The following is a 12,100-nucleotide window of genomic DNA, read 5'->3' as shown; positions in this document are numbered from 1 at the left end:
ATTATATTCACTATAGTATTCTATAGATGTATTTTCAGATTAAGAGTTTTTTGAACAAATTATGTTTGAAACAAAGTATACATAGTTTATAACTGGTATATAACTCCATAAAAGCCTTTAATTTTTAACATTTTTCTAAATTTCTAAGTATTTGTGTTAAGATTTATTCCCTGAAAAATAAAAGCATATATAATTTAAGTCCTCAGCATTTGAGGCCCTCAATAAATAGTTTTGAATGACAAGAATGAATCAATATAGTTAATTTTTTTTAGGTAAAAATGATAAAAGACATACACCAAATATATATATTTTACCATTATTTCAAATACGAGCATTGTTCAATATTTTTAAAAATTTACCTCTATTTTTAATTGACAAATAATGTATATATTTATGGGGTACAATGTAGTGTTTTCATACATGCATACACTGTGAAAGATAAAATCAGGCTAATTAACATATCCATTGCTTCAAATATTTATTTCTTTGTGATGAGAAGACTTAAAATTCTCCCTTTTAGCTATTCATCCTTTAAAAAAAACAGAAAATTTTGGCAACATCGATAAACTTAGAAGACATTATGCTAAGTGAAATAATCCAGGCACAGAGACAAATACTGTATGATCTCACTTACACATGGAATCTAAAAATGTTGAAGAGAGAATAAAATGGTGGTTACCAGACATTGGTGGTGGTTGGAGTAGTGTATAGGGAAAGGGGAGATGGTGGTCAAAGGGTACAAAGTTTTAGTCCTGATGATCTGTTGCACAGCATGGTTGACTATGGTCAAATTTTTATTATGTTGTGGAAATCAAAGAAACAAGGTATAAATCCAATGATAATAACATAAGGAATTTATTTTGCCATTACTAGGCAAAAATAATTATTTATATATTATCAGGATGTGAACTTGATATAATAATAATGAAAACTTCCTAGCTTCACTAAACATCCAGATTTGCAATGAGAAGTCTAAGAGTTTGCCTAAAACTAAGGCATATGTAAGGGGAGACAGACAATTATATCCTCAGTGAAAATGCCAGGAGATAGCAGGGTTGGAGTCTGCTTTTTGTCAAGTCTGTTTAATAAGGAAGGCACAGCCACTAAAACCTAATTCAGACAAGTGAGATGATGTAAGGAGGTGTCATTTTGTCAGTAACTGGACAAACTCTATACCTGTGATGGATGGGTCAGTTAGAGTAATAATTATAGGAAATCTGGGCCAAGCAACCAATCAAAGACACTTTGGGGTAGCAAAATTTCTCAGGGAGAAATTTGTCAGCTAGTTAATTTTAAAGAAATAGAGATGATTAATTAAAAATAAAATGGGCATTTTAACTTTTGGCTGTTTGTTACATGTATGGAAGTTTAGTAAAAGAGAACAATTCAACACTTTTTCTGTTCAATATTATAAAGACACACACATATACTCTTTCTCCCTCTCTCCCTCTCTCTCTATCAATCTCTTGGATTCCATGATTAAAATGCAATCGATTGGCTAGTAATAATAAAATCAGTAATAATACTGATAATAACAAGAACTTTTGTTGTGTTCACTATTTTCTCTATATCATATAATTTAAACTTCAAAATGTTATTATTTTATTTTATATGCTTTATTATCAACACTTTGCAAAGGAAATTGAAGCACAGAGAGATTAAATAACTCCCAGAGTCACTTATCAAAAATGTGTTACACTGGGATTTATAAACAATTTAACTTCAGAGCCAGTGAGCTTGACCTACAGGCTGTGCAGTTAACACATTTTAGTGTAGGGATCATCACCACACATTGTTATCACATGCTATATATAATGTGCACAGATATCAACTTGAGAAAATGCTCCAATAACTTTCTCACTCAAAAATTCCTATCTCACCCAATTCTGCTATGAAAATCTCCATCTGTGCCTTTGTGATATCTGGCATGTTTTCTGCAGACCCATGGACCCAGAAGCAGAATTTTCTATGCATGTTGAATCTCTACCTCTTGCTACTTGGTACATTTCACTTTCTGTCAGCAAGTCCACTGCATTTCCAGCAATGGTTCTTTTTCCTAATGTGTTATAGAATTCTTCAAACCAGTTCTTCTAATTTCATTTGTAATACTGTATTGATAATATCAGAGGGTGAACATGGGACATTTGGACTTCATGAGACACTCACAGTCTGGATGGAGTGGCAGGAAAATTTATTTCTTATGATCAAAGTAATGGGGGAAATCATCAACATACCAAGCAAGGAAAGTCTTACTTTCAAACTTCCTAGTAATGAAACAGATAGACAACTGAAGAGGAATATAGAATTGTGAAGATTGTTGACAGTAATAATAAAAAGAAAATGGTTTCAGATGATTATTCTTAATTTGTTTCATCCCCAGAATTTCACAACTATTATAAACTTACCTAGTCTTTTTTGGACATTTATAGCTGACATATTTCTCCTTTTATGTATTTGCTACATGCCAGACACCATATTATTAAGATACTTATATAATTTAAAGCAAATACAGAAAAAAATAATTATGATTCTATAGGAAGAAAAATTTAAAAAGTAGTAGGGAGTTCAGAGGTTACCATAGAGGAGATAGATTATTTCAATAATCCTTAGCCCAAATTTATCTGTTTTTCATTTCTATGGCATTTACTAAAAATGTAAAGTTTTTTATTATTATTGCTATGAATGAGCAAGGACTTCAATATCCTGCTAAAAGTTGTTATGCAAATTTTAAGTTCAGAGTGCTTTTATTAGATAGAATATGCTTATTTCTATGTTTAAGGAATCACTGCAGGAAATGATTGCTTTTAGTAAATGGTGACATTATACTTCTCCCTGCAGAAAATTAATGATAAGGTCAATGATTTTTGTCTCTCAGTTGCTGGTGAAAATAGTTCAGAAGCAAGATAGCAATTAACTGGGAGTCAATTTGAAAGCATTATGTTTTTATACAAATGGATTTCTTAGATGACAAATGTCTCTTCAGATCACTATAGTAAGGGGCATATGTAGTAGGGGAGAGAAGATTTTGTTTAGGTACCTCCTTTGTCATTCTTATGTTGAATATTCATGAGGGTGCTTCAAGCCCTCCAATAGTAGTTGTATATATGTCTTCTCCATTTTGAATTGTATCTCATTATAATTCACATATTTATTGACTTATTTATGCATTATTTACATATTTATATGAATCTACATATTTATAAATTGAAGTATATTTGCACCTTGGAAGTTTATATCACTCTACTGTTGTCCTTCCTAGAAAATGAGCCATTAGGTGGTAGATACTATTGATATAATTTTTTGGCTTTTTGGTTCTTGTAAATTTTGGCTCCTGGAGAAACACTGTGCATAGTATACATTTGTAGCATTGGTGGTAGGTCCTGTGATACCAAGCTCATAGAAAAAATTTCCAGTTCCTGCTCAGCTCCATCTCAGTGTGGGGACAAAGTTATTTCAAGTCCTCATCTCTACTCAGGGTATCAAAAGTCCCTAGTGAAGCTCTTTTCCTCGTGGCTTATAAGAGTCCCCAGCTGCTAAATGGTGACGTGTCCCAGATGATGGGCTAGTGGAAGGGAGTACAGTTGAAGATAACTTATCCTCTGAGTCCCTCTGCTCTTCTCCTGGTCCTCATGATGGAAATTTTGGTTCTCATTCCCCTTCCTACTTGGAAGACTTCTCATCCCTCCAATCCAATCATCCCTTCCCCTTTATTCAGACCTTATCTTCAGTTCTTAATGGGAAAAATCTTGCCCTTATATTCTTCTAATCTTTTTCTTTTCTTCCTCCTTAGGGTGGGCTGGGAAATTGTCAATTGTCCTTGAGATAAAAATGAGAAAAGAGGGAAAGTGAAATACACTGAGAGCAGCAGGATGAATCGTTTATGATAATACCTACCATATGTATATCAACACTTTACATAACCAACAACATGAACATACATGCATACCTGTTAAAAGTATACAGCTCATAATTATGTAACTTAATTTTTGATGATTCAGAAGAAAATTCAGTTTTATAATATCTTAGTTATATTAAAAAAACATTAAATGGCATAGCTATTGAGTTGAAAGTAAACTGACCTCATTATAATAAAACCTAACACATAAAATTAATTTTGATATCAGTGAACGTATTTGTTATTTATATGCTCATCTTTATAAGGTAAACATTGCAGAAAAATTATTCTGACTGAATTTCAGGTTTTATTCTAGACCAAATAGTTTTTTACTGTAGTAAATGTTTTCCACTTTATATGGAACCATTGAAGTGTATGGGAAATGATAGCATAAATAAAAAGGTCTTTGACTTCTCTGTTCAGCTTCATCTTCTTTTCTATTTTTTATAGACATACCTTATTGGTGAAATTCAGTAATTCTCAAAATAGTAAAATATATCGTGTCACGAACTATTTTTTCATGCAATGCAGCCTCTTAAGGAGAGATGATTTTTTAGAAGATTATCAAAATACTTGGCCATTGACACAACTGTACTTCTTATATTTATTAAGGATAGATTAGAATCTTGGAATGTTAGAGCTGGAAGGTTACCTAGACAAACTTCTTCATATAGGTGATAAAATTTGCCATCCAGAAAGCTTAAGTTAACCTCTCCAGCTCTGCTTTACATATACATAAACACACACACATATATGTATACATAGTCATGTTTATATATGTTCAAAATTACATATTATAAATATATATGTATATATACATAATACTAAATTATACTATTCTAAGTGATGCTTTTTGAAAAAAATCAGTTATTTTATTAGTGATAAATTTTTAATTGCTCTATTGTTTGGAGTTTTTTGCTATTAAAATTTATTTCCTTGAAATGACACATTGAAATTTTAAAATCTAATGTCAATTTATAATTCTCTTATATTTAACTAGGACTTGGAGAAGGACCATATATGCTGGCAAGTTATGGGCAGACTGGCCTTGTTCTGGGGGCCAATATGACAAGTAGAAGCATTTTCTCTTTGCCAAGAAGTGGTATTCATGGCAATTTATTTTTTATTTTTATGATTACTCCAGGCCTTTTCAAAGAGAAGACATCATGTAAGTATAATTGAAAATAAGAATTTAGTTTTCCACATATATTTTTTAATGTATTCATTTAGTAATATTAATAGGGATCTAATATGTTTGTGTCATTTTTCTAAGTGCCCTAGCAGCAGTCCCCAACGTTTTTGGCACCAGGTACCAGTTCCATGGAAGACGATTTTTTTATTTTTTTTTTTTTTGGAGACAGAGTCTCACTTTGTTGCCCAGGCTAGAGTGAGTGCCATGGCGTCAGCCTAGCTCACAGCAACCTCAAACTCCTGGGCTCAAGCAATCCTACTGCCTCAGCCTCTCAAGTAGCTGAGACTACAGGCATGCACCGCCATGCCCGGCTAATTTTTTCTATATATATTAGAATGGCCAATTAATTTCTTTCTATTTATAGAGACAGGGTCTCAATCTTGCTCAGGCTGGTTTCGAACTCCTGACCTCGAGCAATCCGCCCACCTCGGCCTCTTAGAGTGCTAGGATTACAGGCGTGAGCTACCGTGCTTGGCCAGAAGATGATTTTTTTCATGGACTTGAGGGTGGAGAGAGAAGACATTGCCAGTGATGGGGAGCGGCTACCACTCACCTCCTGCTGTGCAGCCCAGTTCCTAACAAGCTGTTCCTAACAGTACTGGTCCACAGCCTGGGGGTTGTGGACTGCAGCCCTAAAAGATATACAATAAAATATGAAATTGGCATATGAACCAGTTATCTCCTTTGAACATATAAAATCATTTCTTTATTGGCATATATATATTAGAACTGCAATTATTTGATTGAATTTTTGGTGCCAAATAAAGCACAACTAAAATTTTCATAGTATTAATCACAGAACTGAATTGAAATTCTGGAAAACAATTTACTGATTCCTAATATTTTAAGGATTTTAATTCCTAATATTTGAAGGATTTTAGTTTCTTTGATATCAAGTCACAATTTTTTCTTGTGACTTGAAAAAATTGTGACTTGATATCAAAGAAACTAAGTATTAAGAACCCAAATCAGAAAGTAGACAGTCACTCTGTCTACATAAAGTCTGTTATTCTTACTTGGCCTTATCTGTCCTGGTTCGTATGTCTTGGTTCATATGTCCTGGTTCATATGTCAGTACCTAGAACCTGGCCCTACATTAACTGGTTTGCATGAGCAAATCTCAACTTATTGTATCTCCTTGGTACCTGTTCTGACAGGTGATAGTTTCCTCTTCGGATCCAGTGAAGCTCAGGCTACATTGTTTCTATGTAGTCTACCCAGAACCATGAATGCCATGTTGCATAAGCTTAGGAAATATTCATTGACTAAATGAATCTGATTTAACTTGCACTTACTATAAGAAATCTCCCAATTCTCTGGTTAAATTCTTTCCTATGAAAAGAACTCCTTTTTTAGTTCTGAAAACACCTTACCACAGTCAAATCCTAATTTATGTTAGTTATATGTTTTTTTTCTCATATAAAAATTTCTTTTATTGTTTACCTCTTCTAGTGTGAAGCAGAGGAACTTATGTTTTTAGGACACAATAAATGCTTTTGAAATCATATTGAATTAGAGAGAGCTCTTCATTTTGTGATTTACAATAACTAATGCTTTTAGTAGAAAAATCTGAATAGTGTTTAAGACAATCAACTTAAAATCTCAATTAGTTTTATATCATGAGTTTTACAAATATAAGGGAAATTTTCAAAGCACATAATAAGAAAGGATGCTAATTCTCCAATGCTTTGTAAAGCCTGATTGCTCATTAGCCATTTGATCATCTTTTGGGAAATAGACAAAAATGTTGAGTAAATAGTCTTTTCTTGATGCAGTAAAATCTCTTGCAAGAACATTTGCTCATTAACAACCCAGTGATATTGAAATGCAGTTGCACACCTAAATTGATCTATTTTTCTATCCTCTTACTCTTTTATAATCATCTAATTTAGCTGTTTGTACATTTTGTGAATTTATAAGTGTTAGAGCTTGCAAATACAAATATGTGTCCAATTAATCATTTGATTACTTATATAAAACTATACATTCTGGGGTCTTCATTGATTTTTCTTTTTTTTTTTTTAACCCAAGGACATAATAAATTATTGAAAAAATGGAAATAACCAGACTGATTTTTTTTTGAGATAGCAGTGTTATTCACTGCATTTAAATAATTAGTTTTCCTTTAGAGAGTTCCTAATTCATATCTGAAATCTTTGAAATTGACATTTATTATTTATGGTAATTGTGTGGTGCTATATTTGAACTTTGTAAATACATTTTATAATGCCAGTGTTCATCTTCCTTCTGAAAATCCAGGGAGTTGTTAAACACACTGCTCTATGTTTTACAGCACTGGCACTTGTTTCCTTGGAATCTGCTGAAAGACCAAACTACTTTCTCTATGTCCACGATGATGACACTCTCAGTCTGAAACTATGGGAGGCAAATTCAGCCTTTCAGCGGAGAGCAACGTTTTCCCACCATCAGGGCCTCTGGATTCCTGGTTATAGTGCATTTGAGTTATACAGCAAAAAAGGCTTTTTCATCACAGTGACAGATTCTACCGTCAAAGCATCAAAATACGATGGTTCTGAAGAATTTAAACATTCAAGTAGCTTCAGTATAGAAGGTATGTTTCCTGAAATCATTAAAATAGGAATCCATAGGAAAATTTATATTATGGAGAATATTTATCAGTTTTTAATTGTAAAACCATTCTTCCTGTGTATAAGTAGATAGAATTGATGACCTTAAGTAAGTTTCTTAACCTCTCTGTTCCAGTTTACTCATCTGTTAAATGGGAGAAATAATAATGCCTACTTCATAGGGTTACTGTGAGTATTAAATAAGTTGATGGAAATTGCTTATAACAACCCTAAATAACATTTTTTATTATTATTACCCAAATTATTACCATTATTACAATTATCTGGAGTTTGGAATCAGAGCCCAACCATATCACATGGTTGTCTAGTGTTTTATTCTATTTTTTCTTTCCTAGAAAACAACTTCTGCTTAATTTAATTCTTAGTGATAAGTGCAGCATGTTTATCTCTGTCCTTTGAAGGCAAGGGTATCTGATTTCATTGACCTCTGACAGATTTCCCTAGTTCAGGAGAAGCCTAATCTTATTTCTAGAGATTTTTAAAGGGTTATCACTATTGAATTTTCTGAGTTTCATAAAGCAATCTTCACTTCTTTGTGCAATGTTTAAAAGTCATGCTTTGTTTTCAAAATCTAGAGCTTGATATCTTCCTTGGGTCTCCCAAACAAATTGTTTCATCCTAGTTAACCCTCCTAAAGCAGTCTGAGAGAGCTAAGAATTTGCCTTTTCTAGTGTGGATAAATTTCTGCAAACCTCTCTAATCTTTAGGTTTTAGAAAATCCAAATTGAGCTTGAAAATTTTGCCTATAGAATAGAGTTCCTGTGTTCAAAGGTTCCTAAGTCTGGCAAGAGATTTTGCACAAACTCAGCTGCCAAAGTTCTGCAAGCATTATTGCTCTGGCAAGGGGCTCAAAGCAGAACCAAAGAAGCCCTAATACCTCTAACACTTGCATTCTTAGGTCTAGTCCAATGAGATTCACCACTTATACAACAAATCAGGGAAACAACTTCATTGCATACAGGTAGGTAGCAAGAATCAACAAAAGACTAGGGCCTATGGTGGGCCAGTCCGGCAAGGCTCAGGAAGCTGCCCAGGGCAATGGAGTCTTGTCTGTGTGTTTCTCATATTGCACTACAGCTGAAGGACTCCCTAAAAGCACTTTGCTCTGGATTTTATACCCTGAGTGCCACCGGGATCACTGAGTACAAACTCTGCAGGACATCCTGTTCTTGGAGGGATGAGGATGGAGGCCACTGCACTGTTCCAGATAGTTCCTCTGGATCTCAAGAGGACATATTATTGAAACATTCTATCCAGTTGTTCTGACAACTGCAAGTAGGAGGGAAAGAGCTGGGTCAGCCAAGGTCATCCAAGGACCTGTCCTCCTTCACTGTGCTCTTGAGAAAGAGTCACTGACATGCTTACACAACATTCCATAAGAGTAGATGTCATATTTTTACATGAATTTACTTAAAGTTGAACTTTTCTATCTACTCTAGAAATCTGCTCTCTCAGAACTAGACCTAGCAATGCCACCTGAGGTTTAGAGAACGTTAGCCAATGGCATCATCAGAATCTCAGAAACTGATCTTTGTGGGCTTCCTAAACCTAGGAAACTCTAAGGGTCAGTCTACTCTATTCTTGGAACCAGTCCTCTCTCTCTGTGAGCCCAATAACTCAAGTTTAGCAGTTACTTCAGTCTTTAGCTGCATAGGTACTTTCCAAAGAGACTTATTTTGCTTGCCTTTGGAATTTAATTCTGTATCCAAAGTACTAGAAACATACATCCTTCCTGAATTTTATCCTTATGGAGTCTCTTGTTCAGAAATAGCCTTGAACTGCTACCAAAGGACTTCTCTATGTTGCAGGAAGGGGAGAGTATAAGCAGAGTTTGCAGGAGAAAAATCTTCAATAAAGAGAGGCTTTATAACTATAAGCATGTATTATTCAAATCCATCCTTTTTTATTTAACAATGCTTACCATCTACAAGGCAACGTGCTAAGTATTGTGAGTAGAAAAAGATGGAACATTCTCTTTAGATTCAAGAACATGAAATGTGTTTTTGGTCTTGCTATTGTCCTAATTGTTTGAAGTTGGCAAGTCACTTGGCTGGTATGAGCCTTAATTTCTTCCTTCACAAATTTAAAATAATACCTACTCAACAGGGTTGTTGCAGGATAAAATAGAATAATGGACAAGATAAAATAGAGTAATGGACAAAAAATTACTTTGCAAAATATCAAATTCCAAACAAGTGTTTGGTATTATTATGATATGAAGATCAATGAAAACCCACTAAACATAGTGAAAGGAAGATTTTGAGTTTTCTTTAGCCTTCTCCAACCTCTCTTAAAAAAATTATTGGAAGATAGACTTACATTTAGATATTTAACCTGAGTACAAAATGTGATCACCAAACAATTACAATGCTTTTTTTTTAGGTCTGTCTTCTCATAGCATTATGGTCAAAGAGGAGTCAAACACTAGAAGGATTCATGTCATAAGTTGCTAGTTTTCAAGCTGTGAATTAAAAATGTACACAATCTAAACTTTACTTTCTCTCAGAAATTCAGGTAGCTGTGCCTTACAGGAGGATGTGTGAGTGGAAGTATGAACCTTGTGCCACTCCCTGTTTTAAAACGTGTAGTGACCCTGAAGCCCTAGCGTGTACATTTCTTCCACCGTAAGTAATTGTTTACTGATTGATGATCACATTCAAATTTTAGCAGATTCTGTTCTCAGTGAATTTTTTTTTTGGGGGGGGGGATTCAAATCAGCTATTCTCAAGAAAACTTTGTATTGGCTATATATTCATTCATGAATTTATTTCATTTAAATCAAGAAATAGTTATTGATGGTCTAGACTATGTGCCAAGAATTCTTCCTGCCACAAGGGATACAGTACTGAACAAAATACACAAGTACCTTCCCTTATGGGGCTTACATGTTGTTGGGTTGAGTAGAAAATAGGCAAATATAAACATAGGTATATAATGCAACATTTAGATGGTCATATGTGTTTTGGAGTAAAATAAAGGATGGTAAGGGAGACAGCATAAGGCATGTGTATATGTGTTTCCATTAATATACGTGGTCAGAGAATAACACCCTGATAAGCTGATATCTCTTTGCTCAGAGACCCAAAGGGAGTGAGAGGACTGGCCATGGGGATATCTGGGGAAGAGTCTTTTAATCTGAGAACAATGTGAAGGTCCTGGTGTGGAAATGTGTTTGTTGTGTTTGAGGATAACTAAGGATGCCATTAGCCCCATTAGTTAGAGCAAAATAAATTAAATTGAGAGAGTTAGGGGATAAGAACAGAGAATCATCGTGGTGAGCAGATCAGATAAGGCCTCATAGCCTGTTGTAAGGATTTTGTCTTTTACTCTGGCAAGATGGGCAACCTGGGTGTATTTTAGGCAGAGGAGTGACATCTGATTTATGTTTTACAGAGCTTACTTTGGCTACTGTATTGAGAATGGACTATTGTGAAGGGAAAGGACAGGGCAAAATTGATTAGTAATATAAGAGATAAAGGGGACTGATGAGGCTGGTGGCCCTGGAGGTTATGAGAAGTGAGCAGATTTAATATCAGTTATGAGAGAAAGAGGAGTTAAGGACTCAAGTTTTTGCCTCAGAAATTAAGTGAAACCATATGAAGTTGCCATTTTTGTAGCCCAAACTGGCCAAATATCAGCAATTTCAAATAATTCGATATAATAGAAGGACCAAGTTGCCATTTATGGAGATAAGGAAAATGTTAGAAGGAGCAGCTTGGAGGAAAAGTCAGGAATTTGGTTTTGAGGATTTTAAATTGATATGGAAAATTGTTCATTGGATTTAGCAACCTGGAGAATAGGAAGAAACAAAATGAGACAGAGAGTGTAAACCACTTTTTCTTTCTTTTCTTTTTTCTTTTTTTTATAAGAGTTTGCAGAAGATCCGAGAAATGCATCAATTGTAGGAGGGAATTTTTTAAGAGAATCATTTTACATTAAACACTGAAAGCTTCTATTCTATGGTGAACATTGGCTCAGAACAAAAGTTCCGAGCATGTCAATAAATAAGACCCAGTCCCTCTCTCAAGGAGCTCACAGTCTTTAGGAAGGAGACAGAAACAAAAGTAGATAGTGACAACACAGGAAAGAAGTCTAGAGGAATAACATCAACTAACATTTAGCTATTTACATTATTATACAAACTATACTAAGTACTGTAAAATGGGTAATCTAATTGTTCCCATTTTCACAGGAGAAAACAAACCAAGGCACAGAGAAGTTACACAATTTGCCCTGCACCATACAGTCTGTATACAGTGGAGCCAGTGTTTGGACTGCTATACCCTGTTGCGTATCAGAGAGAAGAAAGTGATATATCTATTTTCTTAAAAATAGCCAATTGTTTTTTTCTGAAAAGAAGTCTTCACCAGTCAGTTGGACTTCTTGCATTCACAAATCCATTTC

General features: G+C 34.3%; 1 protein-coding gene across 2 annotated transcripts in view; it reads left to right on the top strand.

Annotated features, from left to right (window-relative positions):
• Positions 1–12,100, top strand: part of OTOGL (otogelin like) — a 138,693-nt gene that overhangs the window by 87,754 nt on the left and 38,839 nt on the right. For both annotated transcript variants that reach the window (XM_076006803.1, XM_012759761.2), the window contains 3 exons: positions 4,896–5,063; positions 7,381–7,659; positions 10,203–10,320. In XM_076006803.1, coding sequence (XP_075862918.1) covers positions 4,896–5,063; positions 7,381–7,659; positions 10,203–10,320 — 565 coding nt within the window. The remainder of the gene's footprint in view (positions 1–4,895; positions 5,064–7,380; positions 7,660–10,202; positions 10,321–12,100) is intronic.

Source organism: Microcebus murinus, chromosome 10 (genome assembly GCF_040939455.1).
Source record: "Microcebus murinus isolate Inina chromosome 10, M.murinus_Inina_mat1.0, whole genome shotgun sequence".
Taxonomy (NCBI): Eukaryota; Metazoa; Chordata; class Mammalia; order Primates; family Cheirogaleidae; genus Microcebus; species Microcebus murinus.
This window is presented reverse-complemented; position numbering and strand designations above follow the sequence as displayed.